The following is a 20109-nucleotide window of genomic DNA, read 5'->3' on the forward strand; positions in this document are numbered from 1 at the left end:
TTGCTTGCAATCGCAAATCTAGTTATTATTATTTTTCTTGCAACACATTTTGTCCAGGTGATTTCTCGAAATCAAATGGACCAAAGTTGATGGAACTCTACTATAGTGAGCACCCCCATGTCAAGTTGTGCACGAAGCATGGAATAGTTTAAGATGGCTGCCGTTACCATGGAAACGGAACAAATGTGGAAAAATCCAGTTTTTTGTTTTGGTGAACTGTTTGGATATGCTTTAACTCAGAATCATTATATTTTAATACAATGTAGGTGCCCACTATATACAGGTGTTGGATGATTTTGGAACTCATTGGAACTACTATGTTGGCATGGAAACTACACCAAAAATTTCAAAAAATTCAAAATACTCCAAACTTCATGAAACTTCACAGTAACGATGAGCAACATTGGAAAATGTGGCATTTGGAGTTGGAATTTCCAAAATATCTGTAGTTACCATGGAAACAATGCAAAAAGGTCAAAAATTTCCAAAAAAATTAAAATGCTGCAAACTGGATGAAACTTTACAGAAATGGTCGCTGGCATACCCAGAGTTGAGTTTTGAAGTTGGAATTTCCAAAATGGCCGCCGTTACCATGGAAACAGCTAAATTGTCAAAAATTTCAAAATGCTTCAAACTTAATGAAATTTAGCAAAAATGATAACTTGCAGGTGTAGATGCCTTCTTTGACTTTGGAATTTCCAAAATGGCTGCCGCTCGCCTGGCAATAGGGGGGACGAGGGTGCCATCCGTTATTGCTAGCAATTACAAATCTAGTTATGTCACCCGATCGACAATGTCGGGTGACATATTGCTTTTCTTATGTTTCTTTGTTATTATTATTATTCTTCCACCTTTTTTTGTCCGACAGGTTTTTTGGAGTAAAATGGAACCAATCTTAATGATAATTCACTATAAGGAGGAACACAAAATTTCGGGTTGCAGTAGGGTCTAAGACCATAAAAAATGGCTGCCGTTTCCATGGAAACGGAACAATTGTGAAAAATTCCAGTTTTTGGTTTTGTGAATAATTTAGAGATGCTTAAACTCAGAATCATCATATTTTATCACAATGTAGGTGCCAGCCATATATTGGTTTTGGATGATATTGGCAATCATTGGAACTACTATGTTGCCATAGTGAAAATTTCAAAATGCTCCAAATTTTTTGAAACTTCATAGTGACGATGAGCAACTTTGGTAGATGCGTAATTTGGCGTTGGAATTTCCAAAATGTCTGCCGTTACCATGGAAACAGTGCATAAGTGTCAAAATGCTCTAAAAACCTCAGGGTTTGGTCAATAATTTTGGTATGCTAGAACTTGAAATCATCAAATTTTTACACAATATAGTTATCCACTATATACAGGTTTTGATTGATTTTGACAATCATTGGAACTACTCTGTTACCATGGATACAGGATCAAATATCTCAAAAATTTCAAAATGCTCCAAAATTGATGAAACTTAATATGATAGTTGACTGGCAAGTCTGGATGAGACTTTTGACTTTGGAATTTCCAAAATGGCCACCGTTGCCATGGAAACTGCAAAAAAGTAAAAATTTCTCAAAATGCTTTGAACTTAATGAAACTTGATATTATTGTTAACTGCCAAGTACAGATGAGACTTTAGACTTTGAAATTTTCAAAATGGCTGCCGTTGCCATGGAAACAGCAGAAATGTGAATTTTTTTAAAAATGCTCTGAATGTGCTGAAAATTTACAGAAAGATGTATTGCAATAAATATATGCGCATTCACTGTTAAACCATTTTGAAATGGCTGCCGGTTAGTGGCAATAGGGGAAGGGTGACATCCGCTATTGCTTGCAATGGCAATTCTAGTTATGGCACCCTCAACGGAGTTGGGGTGACATATTGTTATTGTTCGTTTCTTTTTGTCTTATTATTATATTTATTCTTCCACACTTTTTTGTCCATACTATTTCTCAGAATTGGCTTGAACAATATTGATGGAACTATACCATAATGTAGACCACCACATTCTATAGTGCAGTGGGGTATGGTACCATCAAGATGGCTGCCGTTACCATGGAAACGAAACAAATGTGAAAAAATCCAGTGTTTTGTTTTGGTAAACTGTTTGGATATGCTTGAACTCAGAATCATTATATTTTGATACAATGTAGGTGCCCACTATATACAGGTGTTGGATGATTTTGGCACTCATTGGAACTACTATGTTGCCATGGAAACTACTCCAAAAATTTCAAAAATCTCAAAATGTTCCAAACTTAATGAAACTTCACAGTAACGATGAGCAACATTGGAAGATGTGGAATTTGGCGTTGGAATTTCCAAAATATCTGTTGTTACCATGAAAACAATGCAAAAAGGTCAAAACTTTGAATTTTCACAGAACATTCCAGAACATCAATGTTAAATTTATTCTACAGACATTAAATGGAATATGATGGTATATATGATTATGGAGGGAAAAAATTGCAGCGGGGGTTTGACTTGGGAATATTCAAAATGGCCACCGTTACCATGGGAACAGCAAAATTATGAAAAACTTCAAAATGCTTTAAATTTAATGAAACTTATAACAAATTTTGCCTAGCTTATGTAGACTTAACTTTTGAGTTTCGAATTTTCAAAATGGCCGCCGTTGCCATGGAAACAGCAAAAATTTTCTAAATGGCTGCCGCTGGCCTGGCAATAGGGAAAGGGTGCCATCCGCTATTGCTTGCAATGGCAAATCTAGTTATGGCACCCTCAACGGAGTTGTGGTGACATATTGTTATTGTTCGTTTCTTTTTTTCTTATTATGGCACCCTCAACGGAGTTGGGGTGACATATTGTTATTGTTCGTTTCTTTTTGTCTTATTATATTTATTCTTCCACACTTTTTTGTCCATGCTATTTCTCGGAATTGGCTTGAACAATATTGATGGAACTATACCATAATGTAGACCACCACATTCTATAGTGCAGTGGGGTATGGCACCATCAAGATGGCTGCCGTTACCATGGAAACGAAACAAATGTGAAAAAATCTAGTTTTTTGTTTTGGTGAACTATTTGGATACTATTAAACTCAGAATCATTATATTTTCATACAATGTAGGTGCCCACTATATACAGGTGTTAGATGATTTTGGCCCTCATTGGAACTACTATGTTGCCATGGAAACTACTCCAAAAAATTCAAAAATCTCAAAATGTTCCAAACTTAATGAAACTTCACAGTAACGATGAGCAACATTGGAAGATGTGAAATTTGGCGTTGGAATTTTCAAAATCGCTGTTGTTACCATGGAAACAATGCAAAAAGGTCAAAACTTTGAATTTTCACAGAACATTCCAGAACATTAATGTTAAATTTATTCTAGAGACATTAAATGGTATATGATTATGGAGGGAAATAATTGCAGCGGGGGTTTGACTTTGGAATATTAAAAATGGTCGCCGTTACCATGGAAACAGCAAAAATATGAAAAACTTCAACATACTTTAAATTTAATGAAACTTATAACAAATGTTGCCTAGCTTATGAAGACTTGACTTTTGAGTTTGCAATTTTCAAAATGGCCGCCGTTACCATGGAAACAGCAAAAAAATCCAAAATTTCAAAATGCTTCAAACTTAATGAAACTTTGCAAAAATGTTACTAGACATCAGTAGATGCAATATTTGACTTTGGAATTTTCAAACTGGCTGCCGCTCACCTGGCAATGGGGGAAGGGTGCCATCCGTTATTGCTAGCAATTACAAATCTAGTTATTCTTATTATTATATTTATTCTTCCACACTTTTTTGTCCATTCTATTTCTAAGAATTGGTTTGAACAATATTGATGGAACTATACCATAATGTTGACCACAACATTATATAGTGCAGTGGGGTATGGCATCATCAAGATGGCTGCCGTTGCCATGGAAACGAAACAATTGTGAAAAATTCCAGTTTTTTGTTTTAGTGAACTGTTTGGATATGCTTGAACTCACAATCATTATATTTTAATACAATGTAGGTGCCCACTATATACAGGTGTTGGATGATTTTGGTACTCATTGGAACTACTATGTTCCCATGGAAACTGCACCAAAAATTTCAAAAATATCAAAATGCTCAAAACTTCATGAAACTTCACAGTAACGATGAGCAACATTGGAAGATGTGGAATTTGGCGTTGGAATTTCCAAAATATCTGTAGATACCATGGAAACAATGCAAAAAGGTCAAAACTTCGAATTTTCACAGAACATTCCAGAACATCAATGTTAAATGTATTCTAGAGACATTAAATGGTATATGATGGTATATATGATAATGGAGGGAAAAAATTGCAGCGGGGGTTTGACTTTGGAATATTCAAAATGGCCGCCGTTACCATGGGAACAGCAAAAATTTCAAAAATTTCAAAGTTCTCCAAACTTAATGAAACTTTACAAAATTGACAATTGGCATGAGTAGATGCACTCTATGATTTTGGAATTTTCAAAATGGCTGCCGCTCGCCTGGCAATGGGGGAAGGGTGCCATCCGCTATTGCTTGCAGTGGCAAATCTAGTTATGTCACCCTGACGGAGGTCGGGTGACATATTGTTATTGTTCGATTCTTTTTTATTATTCTTATTCCACACTTTTTGTCCAGCTTAGTTCTCGGAACTGTATGAACCAATGTTGATGGAACTATAACATAATGTTGATCACCATGTCTAGTTGTGCACCTGACTTTGGAATTAAAAACATGGCTGCCATTGCCATGGAAACAGATAAAATATGAAAAATTTCATGGAACATTCCAGAACATTAGGGTTAAATAAATTCTACAGCCATTAAATGTTATATGGTGGTATAATATTATGGGGAGCACAATATGAAGCAGCAGTATGACTTTGGAATTTTCAAATGTTGCCATGGATACTGTTCAAAAATAGCAAAATTTTTAAAATTCTTCAAAAATGTATGAAACGTTACAGAAATGTTAACTTGTAAATCTAAATGCGGCATTCAACTTTGGAATTTCCAAAATGGCTGCCGTTACCATGGCTGCTGTTTAGTGGCAATTGGTGGACCAGGGTGACATCCGCTATTGCTTGCAATGGCAATTCTAGTTATGGCACCCTCAACGGAGTTGGGGTGACATATTGTTATTGTTCGTTTCTTTTTGTCTTATTATTATTATATTTATTCTTCCACACTTTTTTGTCCATACTATTTCTCAGAATTGGCTTAAACAATATTGATGGAACTATACCATAATGTTGACCACCACATTAAATAGTGCAGTGAGGTATGGCATCATCAAGATGGCTGCCGTTGCCATGGAAACGAAACAAATGTGAAAAATTTCTGTTTTTTGTTTTGGTGAACTGTTTGAATATGCTTACACTCAGAATCATCATATTTTAATACAATGTAGGTGCCCACTATATACAGGTGTTGGATGATTTTGGCACACATTGGACCTACTATGTTGCCATGGAAACTACACCAAAAATTTCAAAAATATCAAAATGCTCAAAACTTAATGAAACTTCACAGTAACGATGAGCAACATTGGAAGATGTGGAATTTGGCGTTGGAATTTCCAAAATATCTGTTGTTACCATGAAAACAATGCAAAAAGGTCAAAACTTTGAATTTTCACAGAACATTCCAGAACATCAATGTTAAATTTATTCTAGAGACATTAAATGGTATATGATGGTATATATGATTATGGAGGGAAAAAATTGCAGCGGGGTTTGACTTTGGAATATTCAAAATGGCCGCCGTTACCATGGGAACAGCAAAATTATGAAAAACTTCAAAATGCTTTAAGTTTAATGAAACTTATAACAAATTTTTCCTAGCTTATGTAGACTTAACTTTTGAGTTTCGAATTTTAAAAATGGCCGCCGTTGCCATGGAAACAGCAAAAATTTTCTAAATGGCTGCCGCTGGCCTGGCAATAGGGAAAGGGTGCCATCCGCTATTGCTTGCAATGGCAAATCTAGTTATGGCACCCTCAACGGAGTTGGGGTGACATCTTGTTATTGTTCGTTTCTTTTTTTTCTTTTTATTATGGCACCCTCAACGGAGTTGGGGTGACATATTGTTATTGTTCGTTTCTTTTTTTCTTATTATATTTATTCTTCCACACTTTTTTGTCCATGCTATTTCTCGGAATTGGCTTGAACAATATTGATGAAACTATGCCATAATGTAGTTCACTATATGAAATTGTGCAAACGGGGTATGGCACCGTCAAGATGGCTGCCGTTACCATGGAAACGAAACAAATGTGAAAAAATCCAGTTTTTTGGTTTGGTGAACTATTTGGATACTATTTAACTCAGAATCATTATATTTTAATAAAATGTAGGTGCCCACTATATACAGGTGTTGGATGATTTTGGCACTCATTGGAACTACTATGTTGCCATGGAAACTACTCCAAAAAATTCAAAAATCTCAAAATGTTCCAAACTTAATGAAACTTCACAGTAACGATGAGCAACATTGGAAGATGTGGAATTTGGCGTTGGAATTTCCAAAATCGCTGTTGTTACCATGGAAACAATGCAAGAAGGTCAAAACTTTGAATTTTCACAGAACATTCTAGAACATAAATTTTTAATTTATTCTAGAGACATTAAATGGTATATGATTGTGGAGGGAAAAAATTGCAGCGGGGGTATGACTTTGGAATATTCAAAATGGCCGCCGTTACCATGGAAACAGCAAAAATACAAAAAAATTCAAAATGCTTCAAATTTATTGAAACTTATAACAAATGTTGCTCAGCTAATGTAGACTTGACTGTTGAGTTTGGAATTTCCAAAATGGCCGCCGTAACCATGGCTACCGCTCACCTGGCAATAGGGGAAGGGTGCCATCCGCTATTGCTTGCAATCGCAAGTCTAGTTATTATTATTTTTATTCTTCCACACATTTTGTCCATACTATTTCTCAGAATTGGTCAGACCAATGTTGATGGAACTATACCATAATATGAACCGCCATGTTAAGTTGTGCAAGAGACATTGGAATGGTAAAAAATGGCCGCCGTTGCCATGGAAACTGATCAAATGTGAAAAAAAATGCAAATTTTAAATCTTTCATTATAAGACCTACCTGGATGAAACTTAGTGGTAATGTTCCTTGGTATGCCTAGATGTTGTGACAATATAAGAAAATTCCAAAATGGCCGCCATTGTCATGGAAACGGGGCGAAAGTTTAACATAGGCCCTATGGGAAAATACATTAAAGATGCATTTTCTTGAAGAATATAGCATCAATCCCAATGAAACTTTATAGATATGTAACATGGCATGTCCCAAAGTGGCACCTGTCTTTGGAATTTTAGAAATGGTACCCGTTACCATGGAAATAGCAAAAACTTCAAAAATTTCAAAATGCTCCAAAATTAATGAAACGTCACAACAATGTTAATACACATCTGTAGATGCAATCTTGGACTTTGAAATTTTCAAAATGGCTGCCGCTCACCTGGCAATGGGGGAAGGGTGCCATCCGCTATTGCTTGCAATGGCAAATCTAGTTATTTTTATTTTTCTTCCACACATTTTGTCCGCGCGAGTTCTCAGAATTGAACGGACCAATGTTTATGGAACTCAACTATAATGAGGAACCCCATTTGAAGTTGTGCACCTTGCTATGGAATGGTAAAAGATGGCCGCCGTTTCCATGGAAACAGCACAAATGCGAAAAAAATCAAAGTGGTCCAAACTGGAAGAAACTCCACAGGAATGTTAACTGGCATGTGTTGATTTCCAGTTTGACTTTGGAATTTTCAAAATGGCTGCCGTTACCATGGAAACAGCTAAAATATCAAAAATTCTAACTCTTTCGTTATAAGATCCCACTGGATGAAACTTTATGAAAATGTTCTCCAGTATGCCAAGATGTCAAGACAATATTTGGATAGTTCAAAATGGCCGCCGTTGTCATGGAAACTAGGGCCAAGTTTTGCATTGACCCTATGGAAAAATGCATAAAATCAGCATTTTCTCAGAGAGTAGTGCATCAAAATAAATGAAACTGTACTGATATATAACATGACATGTGGCAATGAGATGTACGCTTTTAGAATTTTGGAATTATCTACTGTAACCATGGTTGCAGCACAAATGTTCAAAATTTCCAAAAATATTTAAGTGCTGCAAACTGGATGAAACTTTACAGGAATAGTGACTGGCATGTGCGGAGTTGCATTTTGAAGTCCGAATTTCCAAAATGGCCGCCGTAACCATGGAAACAGCAAAATGGTCCAAAATTTCAAAATGCTCCAAACTTAATGAAATTTTGCAAAAATGATAACTTGTAGGTGTAGATGCACTCTTTGACTTTGGAATTTCCAAAATGGCTGCCGCTCGCCTGGCAATGGGGGGGACGAGGGTGCCATCCGTTATTGCTAGCAATTACAAATCTAGTTATATTTATTCTTCCACACTTTTTTGTCCATTCTATTTCTCGGAATTGGCTGGAACAATATTGATGGAACTATACCATAATGTTGACCACCACATTAAATAGTGCAGTGAGGTATGACACCATCAAGATGGCTGCCGTTGCCATGGAAACGAAACAAATGTGAAAAAATCCAGTTTTTTGTTTTGGTGAACTGTTTGGATAGGCTTGAACTCAGAACCATTATATTTTAATCCAATGTAGGTGCCCACTATATACAGGTGTTGGATGATTTTGACACTCATTGGAACTACTATGTTGCCATGGAAACAACACCAAAAATTTCAAAAATATCAAAATGCTCCAAACTTAATGAAACTTCACAGTAAGGATGAGCAACATTGGAAGATGTGGAATTTGGCGTTGGAATTTCCAAAATATCTGTTGTTACCATGGAAACAATGCAAAAAGGTCAAAAGTTTAAAAAAAATTTTAAATTGGTGCAAACTGGATGAAACTTAACAGGAATGGTCACTAGCATAAGCAGAGTTGACTTTTGAAGTTGGAATTTTCAAAATGGCCGTCGTAACCATGGAAACAGCAAAAATGTAAAAAAATTGCAAAATGCTCCAAACTTAATAAAACTTAACAAAAATGATAATTTGAATGTGTAGATGCACACTTTGTCTTTGGAATCTTCTAGATTGCTGCCGCTCGCCTGGCAATAGGGGAAGGGTGCCATCCGCTATTGCTTACAATGGCAAATCTAGTTATTCTTCTTCTTCTTCTTCTTCCTCTTCTTCCTCTTCCGCCACTTTATAAAATGAACTTGTCCTCAGCGTTTCTCCCAAACCGCTTGTCAGATTGACTTAGGATTTCATAAAATGGTAGACTAATATGTCTAGGTGAGCCATCAATCTTTCGTTTGTTCATTGGGGTCTATTAAGGGGTATTTTGGGGGGTAGAAAGGAGGGAAGGGTTTACTATAGAACCCTATGGGATTTTATTTTCCAAAATTTTCAAATGAATATAATTTGAAAACTGTAAGTGATAGATACATGCAGTCTTCAGAAATGATTAAAGGACAATAAAACAAATCACATGAAATATAGGGGAGTCCCTGGGGGGTCATCCCCACCCCGTTCAATTTGAGAATATACTTTTATCTTGTAAGCGGTCCAGATCCCCACCCTAAACCATATAGATTCTTGAATGGTACAATAAAACAAATCAAAAGAAATTAAAGGGAAGTCCCCGGGGGTCATCCCCACCCTGTTCAATTTGAGAATGTGCTGTAATCTTGTATACGGTCCAGATCCCCACCCTAAACCATATATATTCTTGTAGGGGACAATAAAACAAATGGAATGAAATAAAATGGAAGTCTCTAGGGGCTCACCCCACCTCCTCTTGTTTGAAAACTTGTAAACGGTCAACATCCCCACCCCTAAACCATATATGTTCTTGTATGGGACAATAAAACAAATGAAATGAAATAAAAGGGAAGTCCCTAGGGGGTCACCCCACCTCCTCTTGTTTGAAAACTTGTAAACGGCCAACATCCCCACCCCTAAACCATATATATTCTTGTAGGGGACAATAAAACAAATGAAATGAAATAAAAGGGAAGTTCCTGGGGGTCACCCCACCCCCCTCTTGTTTGAAAACTTAAAAACGGTCAACATCCCCACCCCTAAACCATATATATTCTTGTATGTGACAATAAAACAAATCAAATGAAATGTAGGTAAAGTCCCTGGGGGTCACCACCACCCCCTCCTGTTTGAATACTTGTAAATGGTGGAGATCTCCACCCGTAAGCCATATATATTCTTGTATGGGACAAAAAATAAAATCAAATGAACATGGGACCATATGAATGGCGAGTTATGGGAGCTTTGTTTGGGAGACTTCGTGACAGCATCCTGTTACAATTACTTCTTGTTATGGTTGTATTTTACAAAAAAACAGAATCTTTTTGTTTGATTCATTTTTTTTCAACTTGGCCACATAAGGGGGAGATAACTCAGATAAAAGGGTGATATCTCAGATACTGTTACGCTTATAAACACATGAGATCACCCCTAGTTTTTGGTGGGGTTCGTGTTGCTTATTCTTTAGTTTTCTATGTTGTGTCATGTGTTCGTTCTATTGCTTGTCTTCTTTCATTTTTTAGCCAGACGTTTTCAGTTTATTTTCGATTTATGAGTTTGACTGTCCGTCTGGGATCTTTCGTTCCTCTTTTATAATTGATTGTGTTGTAAATTTACCTTTATTATTATGTAGCAAAAAAAAAGTCCGTTGATCAAATTTTTGTTCTTATCTGAAAGCATATAATTAGAGTTATCTTCTAATAGTTTATCTTCATATTCTATGGTGAAATATTCTTTTTATAACATAATATTGGACTTTCCATGCATAATCTAAACAAAATCTCACAATTTTTCACAACCTGTAGCGTAAAAAAAGCTCGGAGACATATACTTTTTTTTATTGTATTCTTTTAAAAAAAGCATGATATAAACTACATTTTGACAAATTATCAAAAAATTCTATGGATTTTAATGTAGACCCCTTCTACCTTAGGCGATACTAATTATTTAAAATTATTTACTAAACAAGTTGAAGTTCTTAAACACCAGATTTTGCATGGTTTCTTGTCTTGTTTGTAGATTCAGCGGCCTACATTGGTACATTCAGAGTATATTGTTCCAATACTTCCGATTATTCATCTGGTGAAACAGTAATATACAAGGGAGAGCATTTGAATGAAGATATTGACGGTTTTTTCATGTGCAGATATATTACTTATGTACCATCCCCCGTAAATGGTATTTCCGAGATAGAGCTGTGCGAAATAGAAATCGGTGGTAGGTTAAATGACTTTGAACCTATAAATGCAACGATGTTTTACGAATTTCTGTTTCTCGTAAATTGAAAGTCATTTTTAATATTCCGACGATAGTCGGAAATGTTGCAATCTTTTTTCTGAAAGAAAAGAGAACAAAATGCTGCCCGAACGTTAAAAAAATATTATGTAAAACATTTGAAGTAAAATGTTATATTAAACATGATGAATTCAACAAAATTCTTTTCATTCATGTGGATGAATACATCTTACTAGTTTTAGCATTTTCATAAAACTTTAACTGCACAACAATTTGGCTCTTCTTGTGTTTCTGAAATAAATTAGGTTCAACAGATAAGTTAAACACCGACAGTATAGTAAACCTAATGCATGATACATTTAAGATTAAACAACCAAATTGATCAAAAAGAAACAAAAACATCTTCATTCTAGATGTTCAACATATAGTATCATCGATACCACTATTATCCAAATGATGCCATTACATAGACAAAATACTACCAAGCTTCTGATGATGACATGTGATAAATTTTCTGCGTCCGACGTGCTTTTTTGGATTTACATTTATCTGGAACTACCAAACCCAGCCAATTGAAACCCTAGGATGTACATGTATAATAACGTAGAAACGTAACAAGATCTATGACTAAAATTGACTAAAATACAGTCAAATCATCTAAGATTTGCTCTGCTGAGGCAGTTGGAACCTACTTTTTTTTTTATACTTTAATAAGTTATTACAAATCATGTCAATGCCGAACGTGCTTTAATTTCATATTCATTTCAGGATGCCCTTTTGGAAAATATGGAAACAACTGTGAATTTTTCTGTTCAACAAATTGTGTAGGCCATTGTGATTTAGTAACTGGAAATTGTTCATCAGGATGTTTTGATGGTTGGACCGGCAATAAATGTGAACAAGGTAACGGTTTTTTTTCTGTCAGTGAGGAGCTTAATCAATACAGATAAGAAAACATACACCCATTCTTTATTTCTCTTTATATGATATAAATATGTGTTGACAAAACGAAGGTTGCGTGAAGCATGCCATTCGAATTTATAGAACATTATTTATGTTTTAATTGACTTGTTCAAACGAACATAAAGTATTTATGTGCACATCGCTACTTATTTTCTGACCCCTACTTCAAACCCAAACTGTATATTATATCATACTTGTAATAAAATAAGAAACACATTTCTGATTTTGTCCAGCACGGTGACCATGTCGATACTATATGTCTACACTGTAGTAATCAACGTGGTCACCGCCTAACCTCGATAACTGAAAAAAACGTGCTCCTTTTCTTATATACTACCCACGAAATCCAAACCGGTTCTTACAATAGGTACTACGCATCTAAAAATTACTACGCGTAGAGCACATTAATATATATATATATATATATATATTATTATACTTCATGTTAAAATGCCATATTTTGATTGGCTAATACGAGGGTGTTAATTTACTCTATCACATGGCTGAACGGGTGACAATTTTTTTTATGTCAACCTCTCGTCTAGATTAATCAAAAATCGATAATTTGAAGGACAATGAATTGAATTTACATCAAGTTATTAAAGACAATGTTTAAGTTCTACGTTTTGGCTCATATTCTATTATTCGACTGTCAAATAAAAAAAGAAAACATTTTGCTTCATATCTGTTTATTTTTACCCGTAACGTTGTTATGTACGTGACGTCATAGAATAAACTTTTAAATAAGATTAATCTGTAAAAGATAATGTCGACTGAGGCGAAGCCACGGTTGACTATGTTTTTTTTTCGAGGGGTATCAATCTGCTATGTCACCCTCTCAGATATGTGTTATTTGATTTATTATACTGAATGTCCTATCATTATTGTCCTTTCCTGTTGAATTTTAAATGTTAAGTTTTAAACTTTGATATCACGTACATAACAACGTTACAGGTATTAGAAAAATCAACAGAAGTGTATCAAGGTGGTTTATTTTCATTATTTTGACAGCCTATGAAAAACTTCTGAGACAAAACGTGAAACTTGGGCATTGTCTTTAATTAGTTGATGTAATTCAATTTATTGTCCTTTATACTATCGATTTTTGATTGGTCTGCACGAGAGAGTGACATTCCAAAAAAATTGTCTCCCACTCAGCCATGGGATAGAGTAAAATGTATCCCTCGTATTAGTCAATCAAAATCTGGCATTTTAACGTGAAGTAAAATAATATTATGTGTTTCCCTAAAATTAAAATTCAATTGAAATTTGTGCAGCTGAAAAACTATGTGAAAACAAAACCCTTGTATTTGGAAGATCACACGAAATAATGTTTTCTTATACTGTTAACCGTTGTTAACAAAATCCAATCTTATCTGAAAAAAATCAGTTTTGATGATTTGTACCAACATCAGCAATCTGCATTTACAACAATTCACTATACTATGTCGAGAACCTGTAATTTTTTAGTGCATTAGGTGATTTTGTAATAAAACGTTTTGATGTATTTGAGCTTTTGATTTTGCCATTTTGTAAAGGACTTTCCGTTTTGAAGTTCGGTATTTTTGTTATTTTACTTTTTCCTATATTATAAATTCTTATACAAGGGTTTCGGTAGTCGATTCGTCTAAGTTGTCGAACTCAACACTGAGGTTATAAGTTCGAATGTTGGTGGTTATCTCTGTGTACTACTGCTTTTTCCACCAAAAAAAATTGACCGCCTCGAAATAGTGCTATAGTGCTGAAAGTGGCGTTTAACATCAATCAAACGATCGAGAAGGTTTTTTTTTACATTCCATCATGCATTTGTTAATTACAATGAATTTTAACGATTGATATCATTTAGATAAAAGTGACAGTCAATGCACTATGCTATCTTTAAGATTAGGTTTACATTTTTATTGGGAATGAGATCTAAAGAGATTGAATAATCAGTCGTTTTTATATTTTTGCTTCTTATTATTTAATGGACGTGGTATATGATTTTAAAAGACGATGTTCAAAATCCTATAGCTGACTGTTTTTATGTTTGATTCAAAGCTTTCAGTGTGTCGACACACAATATATTCTAGAAAGTATGAACCACACGACAACTTATATTGTTCTATTGTTTGGAATTTAATGAACTCAACTATGGTGAATACCAAATAGAGTAATAAACAAATGCGTTATCTGATACGATTTTATTATTTCACTATTTCACTGGCATTAACCAGCATCATAACTTTATATATAGTTACACATATATAAGGTATTATGTTATTTTGTTATCGACAGCTTGTAATCCTGGTTATTTTGGAGGTCAATGTTTTCGGAACTGTTCGAAAAGTTGTATAATACCACCTTGTCATCATGTAACGGGAGAATGTAAAAGTGGATGCTTGCAAGGATGGAAAGGATTTAACTGTACTGAAGGTTTGTCCCTGTAAACAATAATCTCTGTTGTATTGTAATATCAAGCATAAGCTAAAAGCGAGAGTTTCTTTTGTTAATTATTTCATTCCCTTATGTACCAGGACAGATTTTTGTCTGATACATAAACCATATTCCTTTCTTTAAATTTTGAAAGCAGAGAAGCGACACTTACAAAGTGTCTTTTTTGACATTATCAAATATTCAAACAAAGTAAATATTAAATGTAGCGTCTAACAATGAACTGACGCAACCTCTAGCAAACGATCAAACGAAATTTATTTTCATGTAAACTTCATGTAGAATGTACTGAAAGGAACTGAAGTTTCTACTTGCCAATAATGATGTCTTTACATATCCACCTCCAGAAAATTCATTAATTTAGTATAGTAACTTTATCGTGATTACCATTATTGTTTCAGAATGTGCATCTGGTTATTATGGGGTCGATTGTGATGGATTCTGTAAGGGGTGTTTTAACCTGTCCTGTGATATATCGGAAGGAAATTGTGAGTTTGGTTGTAATGAAGGGTTTCATGGCAAAAACTGTGAAAGACAAGGTAAATAAATAAGATGATGGAAGAAAACTACATTGTATTCTTCTCTAAATGAAACTCATTTTCCATAACCTCACAGCACGGACATAACCTTTGAAATCTATGAAACAATACTTGCATAGTACGTATGTTTCTTTCTTTTAATATATATTTTTCTTAAACTACAATAAGAAATGTACAATCTGAAAATAATATCACAAAATGTACCGAATAATAACGTTACCAATAAACACCAGCTACTTGAATCAGTTTTGAAAACAAAGCATATGGTACATGAACTATTAGATATTTTTTATACACAATATTAGAAAAATAGTGGTTGACCTCTGGTTCGAAAGCTTTTGAAATACAAGGCTAACTGAAATTCACTTGAAAAAAAATATGACAATCCAGATAGGAAGAAGTACAACTGAACCTTGGGTTTTATTTTAGTCCAGATCTATTATTCAATCAATGATACATAGCAACAAACTTTTATCGATTCAGTTAGCTGTAGTGATGGGTATAGTGGAAGGTAAAGGCTGTCTCAGGCGTATATGCTTTATTGTCAGTATTTGTTTTATTTAAAATGCGAAAACGAAAACGACGACCATAAAACATGCACATTTGACTTTGTGTTGAACAAGCCGTATACAATATGTTTAAGCATGAAACGATAAATTGGTAATAAAAAATCTAGCATATTGACGATTTAAAAAACCTTTGTTGGATTGTGCGATTTAAACACATAAACGTCAGAAATTGTCGTGCTGAACTTTATCGCTCGCTATCAACGACATTAGTCATTACAATTTACGGACGTAATCACGAGTTGGTTGACCGTTATGGGATATCCGTTTCACAGATGACAGTGGATATATTACTAATAGCGTAACGACAATCTCGCCCGCTGTTCCCTAATGTGACCTACCGAGTAAGACGTATTAACTAGCACATTTCGTAGAGAGTTGTTGTTGTAGTTATAAAATGTGACATTTCACTATGATATCCCAATTTTTCATTTTTGAAATTACAGCAGTCAAAATAGATTCTAATGATAAAGGCTTTTCAATTCCTGAGCTTATTGGAACATTTACCGGAGGTGTTCTGCTTGGCTTCATTTTGACAGTGATTATTTTCAAGAGAAAGGAAATAGTGTCGATAAGAACAGGTTAGAACATAACAAGAAATATATTCTTCTGTTATATTTGAAATATACGTTTGAAATATAATTCTAATAATGAAAGTATAAGAAACAAACAAGGTCAAGTGGTATTGCACTTGCTAGACGACAGCCAAAAAGGAAGGATCATTTGAATTTGAAATAAAGAACATATATAAGAATCCGCGAAACAAATGATTAATTTGATTTTTTTAACACGTTTGAATTAATATATATTGTATTATATTATGTATAAACATATAACTAATTCCTATATTTCATGAAAGGAGAAAGCTGTGACCATTTGAGATGTTTGTGAAATTCAATAACAGTTTTTACATGTTGAATTGACTGAAAATACCATTATTATAATATTCTTATCATGATTAACCAATCAGTAAATCATGCATGAATGGTATTATAAATTTCATCAGTGAAGTGTAGATTAAAGTCCGAAAAAAAAATTATCTTGAAATAGCTAAATTTAAACTATTGAATTGCAATAGTTTATTTTGTTTGATAACTGCCATTATCAAATAAACTGTATTATGGTATTGTATAGTACATTACTACATTCCACTCTACTTATTTCCAACAGACAAAAAGAATGCAACAGTGAAAATCCAGGGGTACGTATGTTGTATGTTTGGTGACCTGTATTGTCTCATAGTTGTCTTGAAACTAAAGATATAAATAGTGTTATGACCAGAAATCACCTTGTCTGTTTTTCATCCGGAATTCTTCCCTTAACTGTACGGAATATGTCCAATTTAATATATGTAGGCAACGTAAATAAAAATGTCATCCAAAATTTCCAAAGAACTTCTGAGATACAAGTATATTAATGTCTGCTTTAAATTTCGGTGTCTGTATATACAGTTGTCACGGAAACTTCTGGAACACTGTAGAAGGGATTTTCTTTGGGGGTTGGGGGTTGGGGGGGGGGTAGGAAACGGTACTATTACATTTTCCCAATATTATGTTAGCTTTTTATGTACCTAAGGCAGGTGAAGAAAGTCAAATTAGGAGCGCCGTGATTGGATGTAAGGGTACAATGTGTATTTTTTTAGTTATCTATGAATAACTGCAGTGTGTATATTTACAATATAAATTTTAAAACTTATTGAAATATTTTCTAGAGAATTATTCGCAAAGACTTCCAAAATTTCATAAATTTGGTGTAAATTAAAATGACGGTGGGCATGGATAACACAAACAAGCTCCGTCTGAGATCACATATAAAAGATTTATATTTAGTCAAATATAAAAGTTAAAATTGTATAACGAAATACTTTCTAAAAGGATTATTATGGTTAATAAATTATAGTTGTAAAGAAGGAGTGAGCTTACTATTAATACATCTTATACAAATGCAGAGGTTTCCTAGTGTCTTTGTGTTTTTTAATTAAACAGTTTGTTGAATTTAATAATGTTATCATGTCTGGGTATTAGTTCATTTGAAATAAATCTTCTTCTTTCATCTTGTAAAGCCGGGCAAACAAAAATATAGTGATATTCATCTCCGATATCTCTTTTCGTACTTAATGGACATTTTCTTTCATTTCTGTCAATGTTTTACCGTTTCCCCTTTTCTATTGGCAGTCTATGATTTGATAGTCGGAATTTACAAAGTGTATATATATACTAACACCACCCATAACTGTTTAATCCAGGTTTTTATTTTAAAAAGTGGTAGATTTAGAAAATGTTAGTATTGTCGCCCATGTCAGAATAAATAGTACCGTTTCCTTCTATAACAATGAAGAGGTTTAAATTACACATAGTCTATTATCATGATAATTTTTGAACCGTTATGTAAGTCAAATAGAACGTTATTATCATTCAATCAGTATCTATGATTGTTCCAATGATTTCTAATCTCCCAAATTAAAACATTATTTTGTAAACAACTATAAATACTATTGAAAAAAAATATACTTGTTATAAGGCCACACAAAACAAATGAGGCCAAACTTTTAAAATTCGTCATATATGCACGGACAGCTTAAATTTTGGATGGTTATATTATATATTTTGTTGTCTCAGACTTTTATGCCCCACCTAGGGACATTATGTTTTCCTATCTGTGCGTCTGTTCGACCGTCCGTCCGTCTGTCCCGCTCCAGGTTAAAATTTTTGGTCAAGGTAGTTTTTGATGAAGTTGAAGTCCAATAAACTTGACACTTAGTACATATGTTTCCTAAGATATGATCTTTCTAATTGTAATGCCAAATTAGAGTTTTGACTATTATTACACGGTCCACTGAACATAGAAAATGATAGTGCGAGTGGGGCATCCGTGTATCGTGGACACATTCGTGTTTATTCATTTCTGTTGGTAATTGTATTGTTACATCGTTTGATCTGTTGTAATGAATTTATATTGTTTGTGTTTTTCCAAGCAAAACGAAAGCTGTGAATCGAAATAATTCATTCCTTAACACAAGTCCCGAACATAAAGATTGTTGTGATATTACGGATTTTATATAACAATTGAAATACTTTTCTTCTTCTTCTTCTTCTTCTTCTTCTTCTTCTTCTTCTTCTTCTTCTTCTTCTTCTTCTTCTTCTTCTTCTTTAGGTTTTCAGTAGTCCGTCACTGATCTGAAGATTATTTACTGTTTTGCACAGCGTGGCCTATATATAAATGTTTACAAAAGCACAAAAACACTAAAATATTTGGAAATACATTTGTGGGGCTTAATTATTTAGAATTGTGATTAAAACTGTGTACATAGGCTAATAAAAGTTTAAATGAATTTAATCTCTTGAATTTATGTTACAAAAATGATTTCAAAGACCTTATTATGATTCTCACAGTTATAAAACATATCTGATATGTGCAGTATTAAAAAAAAAATTGTTTTCCAGCCCTGACCAACAGTATGATGAACTTGGAATGAAAAATGTATCTGCATATCAGAATTTACCAGGGCCTTCTACTGAAAATACATACGATGAGATAAATACAGCATATATCAAGACAGCACTGAGATAAGAATGCGTTATAACACATGTACAAATTTAAACACAAACTTTACTTTGCCATTACGAAGTCTAGTATCATTTTACGCCAATAGCTATAAATCATGTGTATACATGCAAAATAAAACAGATTTTGGATACTTGTTCATTTGCCTATGACACTGATTCTTAAATCAGTGGAGAACGAAGTTATAACAGTAGAAAAATCAATAAAAACTATAAATCCACAGTCGTAGACTTTTTTTTCTTCTTCTTCTTTTTTTTTTTACAATATTTGCATTGTTTGCAGAGGCTTTCGTGTTGTAAATCATACCATCGCCGCAATTTTTTTTTAGATAACCAAATAGTAGCTCGCAAATAATGAGGATGTCGTCATCTTTTAAAGGTAATACCTGTCTCATATTAAAATGATTTCCAGCTGAAAGATCATTGTCATACATGTATATATCGGCCATAAAAGATTTAATTAAAAAAAATATTCATCTCTAGTCTTTCAGTAAATATTCGAAATCGCCAATTAATAATGAACTCGCTCTATTTGAAAAACAATCAGATTCATACGAAAATTGACTGATCAGTGCTGATGTGAATACAGACGGATGAATTCAAACTAAAAAGTAAGAAAATCATGAAGATTTTAATTGCCTTAGCATTAGCATAGTATTTATATAAAATTACGATGACCTTGAACTGTTTTCACAAATATGAATCGATTTTTTACAGATATTTAAGGACAAAATGTCTCGTATAAGCAAAAACATGATTGGTACATGTAGCATTA

At 33.9% G+C, this 20109-nt stretch overlaps 2 protein-coding genes across 2 annotated transcripts in view; both read left to right on the forward strand.

The window, feature by feature from the left end:
- LOC143071637 (matrilin-1-like) overlaps positions 1–20109 on the forward strand; it is a 125033-nt gene that overhangs the window by 78384 nt on the left and 26540 nt on the right. The gene's annotated exons all lie outside the window — the stretch shown is intronic.
- Positions 10871–19551, forward strand: LOC143042682 (uncharacterized). The gene is made up of 7 exons (XM_076215142.1): positions 10871–11252; positions 12039–12173; positions 14511–14648; positions 15068–15205; positions 16218–16352; positions 16942–16972; positions 19215–19551. The coding sequence occupies exons 1-7, from the start codon at positions 11174–11176 to the stop codon at positions 19339–19341; spliced, it is 783 nt and encodes a 260-aa protein (XP_076071257.1). The 5' UTR covers positions 10871–11173; the 3' UTR covers positions 19342–19551.

Source organism: Mytilus galloprovincialis, chromosome 1 (genome assembly GCF_965363235.1).
Source record: "Mytilus galloprovincialis chromosome 1, xbMytGall1.hap1.1, whole genome shotgun sequence".
Classification (NCBI taxonomy): Eukaryota; Metazoa; Mollusca; class Bivalvia; order Mytilida; family Mytilidae; genus Mytilus; species Mytilus galloprovincialis.

Coding starts and splice junctions, on each gene's coding strand:
- LOC143042682 (XM_076215142.1), top strand. CDS start 11,174: ATGTGCAGATATATTACTTATGTACCATCCCCCGTAAATGGTATTTCC. Junction 11,253..12,038: donor GTGCGAAATAGAAATCGGTG/GTAGGTTAAATG, acceptor TATTCATTTCAG/GATGCCCTTTTGGAAAATAT. Junction 14,649..15,067: donor AGGATTTAACTGTACTGAAG/GTTTGTCCCTGT, acceptor TTATTGTTTCAG/AATGTGCATCTGGTTATTAT.